General features: G+C 25.1%; 1 protein-coding gene across 1 annotated transcript; it reads right to left on the bottom strand.

Moving 5' to 3' along the window:
• Positions 1-10,947: 10,947 nt before the first annotated feature.
• Positions 10,948-14,602, bottom strand: LOC113556741 (ras association domain-containing protein 4). Its single transcript, XM_026961867.1, has 10 exons — positions 14,412-14,602; positions 14,252-14,346; positions 13,999-14,141; positions 13,842-13,917; positions 13,636-13,767; positions 13,430-13,570; positions 12,125-12,393; positions 11,834-12,066; positions 11,550-11,769; positions 10,948-11,182 (listed from the first exon to the last, which is right to left on the bottom strand). The coding sequence occupies exons 1-10, from the start codon at positions 14,449-14,451 to the stop codon at positions 11,122-11,124; spliced, it is 1,410 nt and encodes a 469-aa protein (XP_026817668.1). The 5' UTR covers positions 14,452-14,602; the 3' UTR covers positions 10,948-11,121.
• Between the last annotated feature and the right edge of the window lie 545 nt (positions 14,603-15,147).

Here is a 15,147-nt window from a genome sequence, read left to right as displayed (position 1 = left end):
GCGGCCGCGGTGGTCGCCGCGAGACGTCCGACGACGATGGTGACGTCGACGACGACGACGACAACCGCCGCCGTGACTGCTGTGCCGTGGCGGCCGCGTGTAGCGCACCCGCGACCGTGATGGCCAACTATATAGGCCAAAACGGGTACCCGCAACCCGAGATCGTGGCCATCGCCACCGGAGGAAAACCAGTAGCGGTCACTCCGGTCACGTCAGCCGCTGACTGTTTCGACATCAAGTTCGGTAGCGTCCTGCACGAGTCGCCACCACCGTCCATGTCTGTAGTAGACCTAACCAACTTGGACACGATCGCAGAGGCTGATGATTCCATCGAGATGTAATAACGCGGATTTCGCCGTTTTTTGTTTTTAAAGAAAAAATATAAAACGTTCACCGCTTCATCGCGGAATACTATTACGGAACCTAATACCTATTATTAGTTATCACTATTATTATTATCATTATTTATGTTATTATTATTATTATTATTATTGTATAATGTTACGTGTATAACAATTTATTAACGATGTTATCAAATTTTTTCTTCGAATGATCCAGAAAAAATATAGGTGATCACCTCCAACTAGTCACGGGCCACTATGATGTAGGTAGTGTATGAAAAATAATGGTTTACGTTCATTATTGATTTATATGACAAGACGATAGCGATATACTAATTATACATTTATTTTTTAATCGTTTCAATCATTTTTAACCAAACTCGCGATGGATCATATATCTATATCTATATTACTGCAATCTAAATGATACCTAACACGTTTAGGGTTAAATAAATCTAAACATTTCCTGTTCTTCCAATATCATTAGTTATATGATATAATATGATTCATATTACATTCGTAGTCATTTTCAATATTCAATTATTATCATTTATGACTCTATCTAAATATTTATATACAGTCATCACAATTATTTATATGGATATACATAAATAGTCATTACATTTTTCTTTACAGTCTAGAACGAATCAATTATTTTTTATGATGGTCCTACACAGACAATTACCTATAAGCAATTTTGTTGAATCCATAATAAACACAATCAGTTCATCTTATATTATTTTTTTTTTTAAAACTCCTTTAATGTTGGTAATTTTAATGGACATTATTATTATTTCTATTTAAAATGTAATAAAATAATTAAATCTAAAAAGAACCTTGACAACAATAGAATTTTAATTCTAATATTTATTGCTACATTAAAAATTTACTTATACTTATAATAAATTAGGTAATCCACTCAGATTACCAAAATGTATTTATGGTAAATACTTAATATTACAATATTAAATGGCAATAAATCCACAAATTTATTAATTTATTAAAAAAATAAGGTATGTGTTATGTTGAGATTAAATACGTATTTTAAATTGTATAAATGTTTTTGATTAATTTTATTAATAATCGTGACACTGCTTTCCCACCTTGAAAAAGATACCTAACTTATATATTTTTATAACGCTCAATAATTTTATTTTTATTTATTTAAATATGTGTTCCTAACTTATAGTATTTTTTCAATTTCAAGAATAGTATTTGTTTAGACGTACAGGCATAACTAAAAAAAAATCCTTAATAATTAAACACAACATTCTAAAAAGTATTTGTTACGTATAATTTTAATTCAATCATGTTATTAAATAATGAATTCAAAATATTTAGTAATTATTTCTCCGTGTTTAATTACATGTCCATTAAATTTTCACGACAATTCAAAATGATTTAATTTAAATGTTTTAAATGTTTTATTGTTAAAACTATATTATATACATCCTCTTGTTTGTAAAATACATTACCTATATAATATTATCTACTTATATGTATAAATGTATTAAATTACTATGTATAATTAATTCAGAACATATTATAATATGAATAATAACCCCGTCGAAACATTTTTTTAAATTAATTGTTAATGTTACAATATAACTTGTATTTATACCTTTTAATTTAAATTAATTTTTATTTCCTTAAAGAAAAATCGAATTATTACCAACATCAAATTTTGCTCACGTATGTATTTAGTTATTTCGACCTTTTTAAACATTTAATTTTACAAGACATCTTAAAATTATTAAGACAATTTTAAAGTCAATTGATGTTTTTTTAGTCTGCTTCTAGATACCGTCAAACAGGATTATATGGGGATTAGAAGGGGATACTTGAGGCAGTTTTAAAATTGTATTAGAAATTAAGAGAAAAATAATTGTTGATTAACTTTATTAAATTACAAAAACTATGTATCGTAATTAATCCTATAAGAATATTTAAATGTTTTAATATTATGAAGAATATGTAAAATTATATATAAACCATAAGTCCTTCCCGCCAATTTTATTCTGTATCTGTCAGCTGCCTCGAGTTTAACATCACCTAAGGTAACACAAAATGCATGAAATTATTATTTAAAATCTAATTATTTACTATTAGTAATATAATTAGTATAATTGTAGAATCGTGGGTCAAAAATTAAGATTTTTATAGTATAATTATACTACACAAATAAAACGTACTTACCGACTCGAAATGAATAAACTCAAAAATTACTAATTTTATTTTGTTAATTGTGTGGAGAAAATATTTGAGTATAATTGAGTTACTAATAAGAGTAATAAAGCATACAAAATAAAATATGTTTTAAGCGCAAATTCACCAATTTGGCGACATATACTGTTTTAGTTGTACAATTATTTCATTCATTTACCTCTTAGTTCTTAAGTAATTATATGCAATAATAATTATTATTTAATCCATTGAGTATGTTATCACTAAACGTTTAGTAATATTGTCTTAATGTCGATTTATCTCTGTAAATGTACGTGTATTTATTGTATATTATTGTAATTAGTATTAGATAATAATGTATGGTAAAATATTAATTGTATCTATTTTATAAAGTGTGATCATTATTTTCAGACAGATAACACTAAATTGCTGGGCCATATTACATTGCATCGAATAGGATCTTTTTTTTTTTTACTAGCTAGAAGCTACCTAAGTACACATTTTTAAATAACCATTATCTTATATTTTAGGTAGGCTTGCTTTTTAAAATATTAAATGAAAGAAATTTAAAATTAAATCATACATAATTTTTTTCAATTTATTTAATATTTGAATCCATTCACTGTTCTCACATTTTTTTTAATATGTTGTGCTAAATAGTATCTCATTTAAATATAGTATTGAAAAATTTATTAAAATATTGTAATTTCAACAATTATTAAATAATAAGAACAATAATTCAAACTACTCAAACTAGAGATATCATGAACTGTACAATTTTCAACATTTTTTTATTACAAAAACAAAAAAGTTATTATATGGTTAAATTACAAATTCCTCTTATTCGATGAATTTTTTATTTGGATAATGTATATTTAGGTACCTCTATGGCGACCTACAATGCAAAAAAAGGCCCAATTTAATGCGACGTAATTCAACCGAGAAAGTTAATGTTATCCGAAAAATGATCATACTATATAATATATTGTAATAAACCATGTCATATCTAACATACCTAATAATATCAATCAATTATAATTATTGTTTTTAACATGTAAATAAAGTTGTATTGTTAAATTAATTAAGATCTTTGTATTTTTCAAACCCGGACATTTCGCCGTAAACGATTAACTTCCAAACGAAATATTCAAAATATGTAAAAAAAAAAATATGAAACTCATTATATTACGCACGGGGTAACAACAGCCATGCACTTGCATGCTCTAGATTCTAGAAGTAGGAGTGTGAGTAAGAGATGCTTTTTTTTAGATTGCATAATATGAACAAAGTTTCACAAAACAATACTTTTGAGTTTTGGAAAAGAAAATTTTACAATATATTTTATAGGTACAATCTACGTTTATGCTTAATATTATATGACAACAATTATGAAATTATTAAATTATTCCCAATAAACACATCTTTATAAAAGTATGTTTTTAATTTTCAATAAAGAAAAAATAATTTTGAAAAACCTAATATTTTCTATGTAATAAAAACCAGTGGTAATAAAAATAGTTATCATAAATATTTTATTGCCCTAGAGTATGCAAGCGCATAACTGCATACCCCGTGCGTACTCCTATGAATGTATCTATATATTATAAAACAAAACAAATTTCCTTTTGAAAACAAAACAAACCTTACTAAGAATTTTCAACGAGAACAGCCATAATATACAAAGATAATTCAATTGTACTAATTACATATTAATAGGAAATTTCCATAACAGAAATTCAAAACACGTTCAAATACATATATTATATTCCTTATACAAAATGATGCCACAAATAAGTAAGAACTGATATACATAAATTACTCATAGTTATGATATGTATCATATATTATAATATAACACATAATAGGTAGTACATTACACTTATATATTAATATATTATGCATTCAATATTCTATAAGTGATTTTTAAATAAATAAATATTTAAAAGCCAAAAATTGTCATAAGTTACAATGCTAAAAATTATAATATAAATACCGAAGAAGTTTTATTTTCGTCACACTCAGTGCACAACATTGTAATACTCGAATTGCACTACAGATAAATTTAAAAAAGTAGGTATCGTTTTGCTGCACAGCAAGTGACAGTGAGTCACCGTGTGTATTAAATTTGAATTCAATGTCATATCATACAATCATTGTATACGAAAAACGATCCAAAACATGGATGGTCTGTCAAACTATATCATTAAATATATTTCAGATTTTTAGAAGAGCAATGAATGTATTAATTTAATAACGATCTGTTGTTTTTATTACATTTTTTTTATTATCAGTCATCATTTTTTGGGCAGTAAAATCGCTTCGATTTTCAACTTTGAGCGTGATTTCTGGTATAAAATTTAGTATAGTTAGTATTTTTAGGAGTCAAAAGTAAACATTTTATAATTGGAAAAAAATTAAAGAAAACGGGAATTTTCAACAAAATCGATTTTGTTATTTTATATTACTAAAAGTAAAATAAATGAGTTTAATATCTAAGAATATCAAAGTACAAAAATATACTCAATGATAAGCTCAGTTTTGAATCTTTCTTCATTATCTAATGATTCTGGTAATGAAAAAAGTATTATTGAATAAATTCAACTGCGTGTGATAATTTAAATAAATTAACACAAATTATTTAAAGAAAACTTATATCAATACAAATCTTAAAATTAATTAACTTATATAGCTTATGTGCAGCCTTTCCTAATTTTTTGTTACTCTTAAGTATTTATAATATGTACCATTCTATTCCGGTCACTTGTATTTAAAGAGAAAGATCATTTTCAAAGGTTTAGATTGTTGACTCAATTACGCTCTACTATATGTAACAAAATCAATTAGAAAGTTTATTTCTACTTTTATGTGAAAGAGACATCACATATTCACATTTATCATCACCTATATTTATTTAATTATACACAAGTAACATTTCAATTATTTATATTATATTATAGCCATAAAGCATACATTATTAAATATATAATAAAATATTAAAAAATAAAAAACATTTTTTAAGTTTGTAAAAATGGGAAGACTAATGTTTTTTTTAAGTTTGACGGGACTCAACTCGTCGTAAAAGGTTTTATTGGAACTCAGTTCGTATACAACCGTTAAAATATTTTCGATTTCTCTTAATTGTTTATTCATTTTTATCAATTTTTAAAAAAAAATAATAAGAAGCCCCCCCCCCCAATACATAATCACAGAATAGATTAAACTAGATCCAGTTGGCTATCGGAAACCACCCCGAGAATATTGGTGCATTTTTATTGCTTCAAAATGTGATAACAGACAAAAACAAACAAAAATATATCATTGTAACATCAATACATTCAACGCTCAGCTTAAAATCTAAAAATATGTATTTACATTTATTTTTAAATTATTTTCATGATGAATAACATTGTAATACTAAATACACACGCATAAAATTATTAACTAAAATTTTAAAACTTTAAGTCCTTTGAAATGATTGGATCGAGTACAATTCAAACATTCTAGTTAAAACGCTACAATTAAAGTTCGACAATCCCCGCTCTGTTACAAGACTTAGGTATAGAGTGTACCTCAACATTGAGTAGGTCACTATACATTACATGTAATAGATAATATGCTGAATCTAAAGTCAATCATAAATATCATTACTTACGTACCTACGAAACACGATTCTGAGCTGAGACTGCCTAATGCCTATATTACTAAAGATATTTTATTATATATTTATAATGCTATCTAATTTATTATTAGTTATACGGTAAGTTAAATGAATTTATAAAATATATAGCATAATACATTTTATAATATTGCAGTGATCATAACTTTTGAGTCAATAGTAAAATTTATTAATATTTATAATTATTTGTTCTGTCTACTTTAGTCTACATACAATACCTACCTAGTCTGTACTCGTCAATTCCACTTAAGGGTTGATTATTTGTTATTATTTTATTAAACTAAAAGATTTAAACTATTAATTTGAATTAATCATTAGACATTGCCACATTAGTATACCTAAACTTTTTATGACTTTGGGGTACAATATTGAATTTTTTATGTACATACACAATCTAAAGCGAATTTAACCCTGAGAATACGCAATCCTTTGACTGTGGTTCCCTTTCATGTGCAAATATAGACCAGCTCATAAAGAGAATTATAAATTAAACATATACATAGTGAGAGGTATTATTAAAATAAGAAAAAAATGTTTATTAAATTCTTTAGGAGTGCTCAGGAAGGCTACATTCTTGTTTGAAGTTCGATTATCCTTCTTATTTGTACAGCAATGTTATTATTATTATTATTAATAGGTATTTATAGTGATGATTACCTACACATTTTAAAATTAAAATAACTATGATATAATCATCTTACATCTATGCTAAAATCTTTAAAAAATTGAACACATCTTAATATTTTTAATATGAAATTAAATTAAATGAATTCACGAATTTTCGTAATTTATCATAAAGTGATCCACTTAACGTAAGACATTCTTTTTTTCAAAAACAATTAATGTACTTAGGTACTTGAAAATATCTTTTCAACATAATTTTAAATAGTTAGAAAATAATTTTTTCTATATTTTGTATCATTACCATTTTTAAATATTTTTATTGACAGCATACATTGTTAAATGCTTGTTCAAAATCAAATTTAAGTTTTTAAGATTTTCAACATTTAATCATTAATTTTATTTTTTTTTTTTTTTTTAATGAGTTTCTTAGAATTTATTCTACGCCTATTTATGATATATATATATAATAATAAATAATAAGAATCAGTGGTTTTTAATATTTTTTGAAATTTCAACAAAATAACAATTAACAACAATTTATTTTATTAAAAGCTAATGTAGTGGCATGGTGAACGACATTATTTGTCTAATGCAATTGCTTATTCCATGAAATTTATGTTGAGCTTAAAAATTAAAATTTGTGTGGATGAAAGTATAGTTAATTAAATAATATTTTTTTATATTAAATTTTGATAGTATATGAAAATTCTAAACTACTGAATATTTTTAAATTATATATTATGTTGTAGGAGGTATAGTGGGTGAACCATTGTTTAAATACTTTGCTTAGGGTTTGAAATATACTCGCCACATCACTGTTATCCCAATAACATATTTATACACGAGAAACTTTTAGAAATAGTGATAAGAAAATTAAAAAATTACAACTTAAAATAAGCACCACACACGTCACACATATCATCAAAACAATAAAATATATTTTCATCAGTTTTATTTTCTATTAATCTGTCACCCCCAATTCCTACTCTAATAAAATAGTTTACTATTAGATCTACAGCAACTCATCCTTTACACTTTATTTTAAAATCTCAGTAAATAATAAAATCTTTATGTATATTATGTAAATGAGTATGTAGGTACTATTTATATATATTTATATAATTTAAAAAATACCATAACAAAATTATACCTCAAGCTTAAAATTAATATATAATTATATCTGCTATAAAGAATGTTTTTACTCGTGAAATAACAACGAATAACATTATTAAATTAAAATTAATATTGTTCACATTTTTAGTTTGTTTTTGAAGAGTAAGTTAATATTTGAAGCTGAAATTATAATTTAGATATTGACAGTGGCGGATTTAGGGGGGTTGCTTGGGAGCTAAAGCACCCACCGTTCCGCGTATTTTTATTAAAAATTACTAATAATTTGCCAATTTAAAAAAATAATACATGTTAAATTGTTTATAATTTTTATATTGCTTAATTATGTTTAAGTACCAAATTATTAATTTTTTTTCCCTAAAATTGTACATAATAAGTACTTTAGGATTATTATTATTAACGAAATAGCACCCATCATAAAAAAATCCTAGATCCGCCACTGGATAATAATGACAAATAAAAGCAATTAATTCACACAAAAATTGTAATTGTCTTAAAATGTATGTAAATTTGTTCTTGAAATATTTAAAAAAAAATTAATGATGCTTTAAATAACTAGATAAATACTTGCATTAAGATAAAACTGATAATAATGATGAATTTTTCATAAGGATACTGTGATCATATAAGTACTTGAAATAAATTTACACTTTTTTTAATGATAGCGGCGTAAAGACAATTTGAGAATGTAGGCCAATTATGGCCTTTTGGGTACTTATCGTAAATCGTAACTCATCCTGTGTTGGTAACGAACGATATGTGCATGAGTAGATATCTGCCATTGATGAGCCGTTTGGGAGCGCGTTTTATGCTTCTTTTTTAGAGATCTAAATGTCTAATCGTCTCTATCGTGTCATGGCTAATCGAAAACAATTTTGTAATTATATTATGATCAAAAATTATTTTAATGTAAATAGCACATTGATTTAAAATAATTTTACCGCAGTACTTGAACACACCTAATTACTATGTTAATAGGTATTATTTTACTGTAGCAATTTTCAGATCTTTTAAAATAAGTAATACAATATACCAATGTGTTAAAAAAAAAAACGTAGAATTTAGATTATGAATTTTATATTTCTGTACATACAAACTACAATAATAATAATCAATAATGCTAAAATATGGATGTGCTAGAAAGGTGAACAAATTAATTTTCAAGAGTTCATATTATATTATTGACCTATAGGTATATGTATATAGGTATACCTATTTAATATTTTACAACCCATAAACTCGCGGCAAAATTGTTGATTCAGTGTTTACTGTTTACACAATATAGTAAGGGCTAATAGCGGGTGCCTACATAGTATACTTTCATAATACATTTAAAATTATCACTTTTCATTTTTTTCTCAGTTTAAAAATTGTATTGTAAACATTTTTATACGATATAAGAGTTATAATAAAATAATAGATAATTCAATAATTGTAAATCATAATAGTTTATAATATTAAAATTATTTCTAATTAATAATCAGTGAAAAACATTTACTTTTTACCTAATTAAAAGTCTTAATTATTACATTCAAATTAAAATAGTATAACTCAGTATAAATAATTTTATAAAAATGAACTGTTAAAATAAACAAGTTGGTAAATAGACAAGCTGTCAACCAAAGATTAATATCAATAATATCATTAATTTAATTTGTTTTCATTGATATGTCTAAATCCTAAGACATGACTTATTAATTTATACTGTTTATAGATAATATTTTCTCTAATAAATTAGTTTTATGTAATTATAAAGTTTTTAAATGACGTTGTAATATTTCCAATGTAAATAGTATTTGAAATATGAATGATGGTGGTGCACTTGTCATCAGTGGTTAATGATATACATATACCATCTCACATTCTCACATCACAGGTTTTAATAATCCATATTTCTAATTTTGAACAACTGTTCTGAAATATAACAAGCTAGGTAATACAATTCCTTATACCTTGTATACTGTTTATTCTCTTCTAAATCCTCAATTTTTTATTTTTAATCTTAAGAAAATTGTTATGAACTACCCTGAGTAGTTATTAAGTTATGTTTTGCATGAATAAGTATGATTATTATTTATTATCATGATGCCATTAATTTTTTTATTCTAAATTTTGCACAAGTTGAATTCAAGAAGTCAAAGTTTACATTCATTGTGAGCTTAAAAGTAAGACTATCATCATCTTTACACAAAAATATTGTAAACTGTAAATGTATAAATATTACCTATTTAACATATATTTTATATTTAAGTCAGTTATTATTGATGAACAACATCAGTACAGCATGGTTTTAGTCCTGAACATATTATGGAAACTTAATACCATTATTTTATTATTATTATTGTTCGTTATAGCATTGGCAGCATAGGCCAAGTACCATCATTAGTTATTATTGAGCATTATTCTTGAGAATAGTACATAATATATTATATTATTTTTTATCTTTTTATTGGGTAAATTTGTTTTTATTAATGATATAATAAAATATAAATCAAAACAAATTACATAAACCATAAAAATTGATGAATTATAAATTTGTGAATACAATTTCAACTATTTTTTTTAGTCACATTACATATATTTTTAAATTAAGTATCAATATTTAGAATTTAAGAACATAAAATAAGAGCATTTGGCTTCATGCATCAAAACAGGCCATAAGTATTACTATGAAGTAATGAAATGTTGACACTCCAAGTTTAGTTTACTGGTGTTTTATAAATATTGGTAGAAATTAGTGTTACAAATTACTTTAATCCAAGTACCATTAATCTAATATCTAACGATTCTATAATGAATTAATAACTAATAAATAATATGGCATGTGTATCTTACTTTTAAAAATTAAAAAGCATTAAATACTACACCAGATAAGATATTTGTTCTTCAGTTTAATAATAACTCTAATTTTGATCAAATTCTCACAATGCTGATTCTACAAAAAAATATCTTACACATTGATAGAAATAATAAACCAATGTATGCAGTCTTATTATATTACAGTATAAATAATAACAAAAAACTAAACACTAAAAAAAAATTTTTAATATAATCTTTTTTATTATTTGGTAGTTAATAATAAGAAAATAAATGTACTTTCATATACAATTGTGCTTTAAAATACAAAAAAAATAAAACATAAAATTAAAAAATTATTGCTAATAGTTAAAGTCGTACTTTTAACTGTTCCATACGTTGTTTAATTCTTTTCCTCATTTCTTCATATCTAAAAACAAATAAATAGGTAAATTATATTTTTTTAAATATATTATATATTATAAATTTATATTGAGAGTACTTCTCAGAGTCGGAAACAACAAATTTTCATTAGATAATGAGCATTATTTCAATTCCCACAGTAATGATCAATCAATTTTTTTAGTATAGTAATATTCCCAACCAACACTATTTTGTGAGAAAAAATAAATTTTTAGAAGTACTCTGAACTTAATATATATATATTAAATTATATTAGATAATATACTAATGAGTTACAAGGGCCATAGGTTAGGCTAATATTTTATTACAAATAAGTAAGATAAAATGGTCCATCAGCCTGTGAATAACTAGAATACTAATAGAAAATAATTTACTTTGCTTGTACTGCAATAATATGTTTTTCTTCTTCAGCATCATAACCAGCCAGAATAGCTTTACATTCTGGTAAACTAAAATTAAGAAATTGAGCCACGTCGCAACTAATTTCATCTGTGGTTCGACTTTCCATCAAATATAATCTAGAAACGTCTTCATGTGGCCCTTGAATTAATCTTACAACCAGTGGATATTCATCATCCAATAATTTACGACGTTCTATAAATACATTTTATGCTTAATTATCAGGTAATAAATTGTACAATACTATTCAAATATTTACCCCCATTATCAAATACAAGAAATAATGAAAATTGATTAGCTTTTCCATCTACTTTGTATTTGTCTAACATCAAGTTAATAACTTCTGGTGTTGTAACTAACGATGTAACCCAAACAGACATTTGGCTACCATATGGTGGTGTAAAAAAACTTGTCTCACGGTTATAGAAATGACCGTTAATTGAACATCTACGTTTCAATTTTGCTCTATTCTTTCCATTTAATCTTCCAGTTCTAAAATATAAACAAAAATAACATACATTTCAATAAAAAATTATTCAATAAATCATGCCTTCTTTTGATAGCAGTTGATCCGGATTTTCGGCGCATTTTAACATTATTTACAAATTCATCTTGATGATCAGATAATGATTCATCATTATATTCATTGTCACTAGTATCGTCATCCAATGATCGACTCCTCAACAAATACTTATCAGCTGTCTCTTTTTCTAACTGAGATTCAAAATGTTCTGAATACTCATCATTTTTATCTGGAACTAAAGCTTCTATATCAGCGTTTGTACTACACACTTCACTGTTAACCACTCCTCTTTCTACCTAAGTAATTTAATAACAATTAATAACAGACAAATTCTAATTTAAGGGGATTGGAAACAAACTGTTTTTTCTACTATAAAGACCTATTTTCATTCCAATGTTCTAAATTTCTGATTGATCTAATTTATTCATTTATTTTATTTTATACATGTTCACTGGCTGAGCCTTTTTTCATGAATATAATATTACACAATTAATATTTATATTTGAAATTAGATAAATTTACAATGGCAACAGTATTCAAAAAAAAAGCTAACACCAAATATGAACTGCTGTATACAAATTTATTATGCACTATGTAAGATAGAGATAAAATAAGTGGATTGTGGATATTAAAACGATACATTTAATAAACACAACCTACACTTAAAAAAAGGTAAACATTTACAAATATTTAATAGTGAATTACACTTATTTAAATAATTAAATACGAAATTTTTTATAAGATCTAAAGTAAACATATTAGGATGGTATTAATCTGTCTCAAAATCACATCATTGAATCAATCAGTACGTTGGAATAAAAATTGATAAATTTAGCATACATAAAAAAAATATATTTTGCTAATTATTGACTATATAAACAACCTTATAAATGATACGCTTTAAATTCTCATAATTAATATCAGTTTGTTTCAAATCTACTACACATTATTTTGGTACAAAATAATAAAATTTAAAAAAACATAATTGTAGTTATTAAGTGGATGTGATATTGATTATTGACAACGTGTCATAATTGGATATGTAAACAATAAAATCCAATAAAAAATGTAATGATAATTTTATAAGCCCAAGTATATTTAAATTATAGTCCCTTTTATGTTTTCATTGACTGTCATTTCAACTATAAATTAACCATTGCAATAGATCAATTTATTTAACAAATTATTATTAAAAATAATAAAACTATGATAATTCAGAACATAAATTTATATATTATTAGCAATAGGTATGAAAAAAAGAAATAACCAATAATAATATCATATCCTCTTAAGTACCAAAAAAATTTGTTATTTAACTATAAATGTAATTACTTTCAAAAATGCATTAAAGTCGTCTTTAACATTGCTATGATTTAAGTTATTTGGTAATGTATTAAATTTGCTTAAAGAGTTGTTTCCATTTTGATGTTGATCATTTTTTGAATTATTAGTTACATATTTACTTTGTAGTTTCTGAAAATCCGTTTAAATATAGAACATGGCATTATATTATATTGCAATTAAAAACAGTTCTTCACCATTAATGGCACATCAGTTTCTCTAAGGATTCTATTTTTGATTCTTTGGTCATCATCTTCTTTAAGATGAATCATGTCAGTCACAGCCCAATAGATTCTTAATGCTCCTTCTAGAATAGGACGACCATTTACCTACAACAATAAACTAAATCTATTAATACAAAAATTCTCGAAAAAAAGAAAAAAAACATTTTTAAGCAACTTACTTCGCGGCTACGAATCTCTCCACTGCGCCCTTCATAATATTTGTTGTACATTTTGAGTTTTTCATCCAACTCAGACCTATAAAGAATAAAATAAAAATTATATAATAATTAAATTAAATATCAATTATCATTACATAGGAATGAATTATAGTTAAACCTTTCAACATTAGGTCCAAACGGATATTTGTTTTCAACTCTACCAAAACTTGTATGAGACTCCACTCTTGTACCATGACCATATAATTGAGGTCCAAATAAAACACCATAACATGGAACATGACAGTAAGGAACGCCTTTATGCTAATACAATATCCATAACAGTATAAACATGTTACCATATTAAGCGATAATGATTATCAAATTATCTGATTATTAATCTCATAATTATTAATTGTTGTTCTTAGGCATACCTCTGCATGCTGTCCAGGATTTAATCGCTTACTACATTCTTCACATCGTAGACATTCAGGATGCCAATCATAACCCAACGATTGCATGCGTTCCGCTAAGTAAAAGATACCATACATATAGTTATACTGTTAAATAAATACACAATTTAATATAACTTACCGAAGTACACTGGTTTGCCACATTTATGGCATTTCCACATGACTAAGTAAACTATGTTGATTCCAGCCTTAACCTAAATTTTGTAATTGATAGACATTCATTAGTTATTTAAATGTTCGATATTACTAGATATTATTGATCTATATTCAATACATGATTTAAGAAGAGTGAAGAACATGTTTTATCTTTAATTATTTATATTATTATTTATTATAATTTTGTTGTTATCAAAAATGATAACGAAAATAATACTACTTTATTAATTATTATGCAGTGTAACCAGAATTCAAATACTTAATAGATTTGATCAAGACTATTTTCTAAATATGGCACGGGATGAGATGAGACTCAGGATGCTCACTGCTGGTTCCAGGGTAGGCACGAAAAAGCTCAGCCCAAAAAACCCAGGCTGCGTTTCTGGGTTAAGCCCACTTGATATTTTAAAAAACCAATAAAAAAAAAACCCCGGCTGCTATTTTGGGTAAAATAGAAATTAACTCTTATTTATTTTTAACTAGTATTGATTTTCAGAAAAATTTACCTTACATGTATTATTAATTTTTCCAATTAAAGTATTAAACTGATTTGAAAAAATGTAAAAATTTTTTTTTTAAACATGTAGGTATATACAATTAAAAGTATAAAATGGAAAAAATTACACACCAATGATCAATAGAAATACTAACAATCTTTTATTTTTAATAAGATATTAGCATTGATTAAATAATATATAATT

This window comes from Rhopalosiphum maidis, chromosome 1 (genome assembly GCF_003676215.2).
Source record: "Rhopalosiphum maidis isolate BTI-1 chromosome 1, ASM367621v3, whole genome shotgun sequence".
NCBI classification, from domain to species: domain Eukaryota; kingdom Metazoa; phylum Arthropoda; class Insecta; order Hemiptera; family Aphididae; genus Rhopalosiphum; species Rhopalosiphum maidis.
The sequence above is the reverse complement of the archived record's forward strand: the minus strand, read 5'-3'. Positions and strand labels throughout refer to the sequence as shown.

Coding starts and splice junctions, on each gene's coding strand:
- LOC113556741 (XM_026961867.1), bottom strand. CDS start 14,451: ATGTGGAAATGCCATAAATGTGGCAAACCAGTGTACTTCG. Junction 12,067..12,124: donor TCAACTGCTATCAAAAGAAG/GCATGATTTATT, acceptor TTTATATTTTAG/AACTGGAAGATTAAATGGAA. Junction 11,183..11,549: donor ATTATTGCAGTACAAGCAAA/GTAAATTATTTT, acceptor ATTTGTTTTTAG/ATATGAAGAAATGAGGAAAA.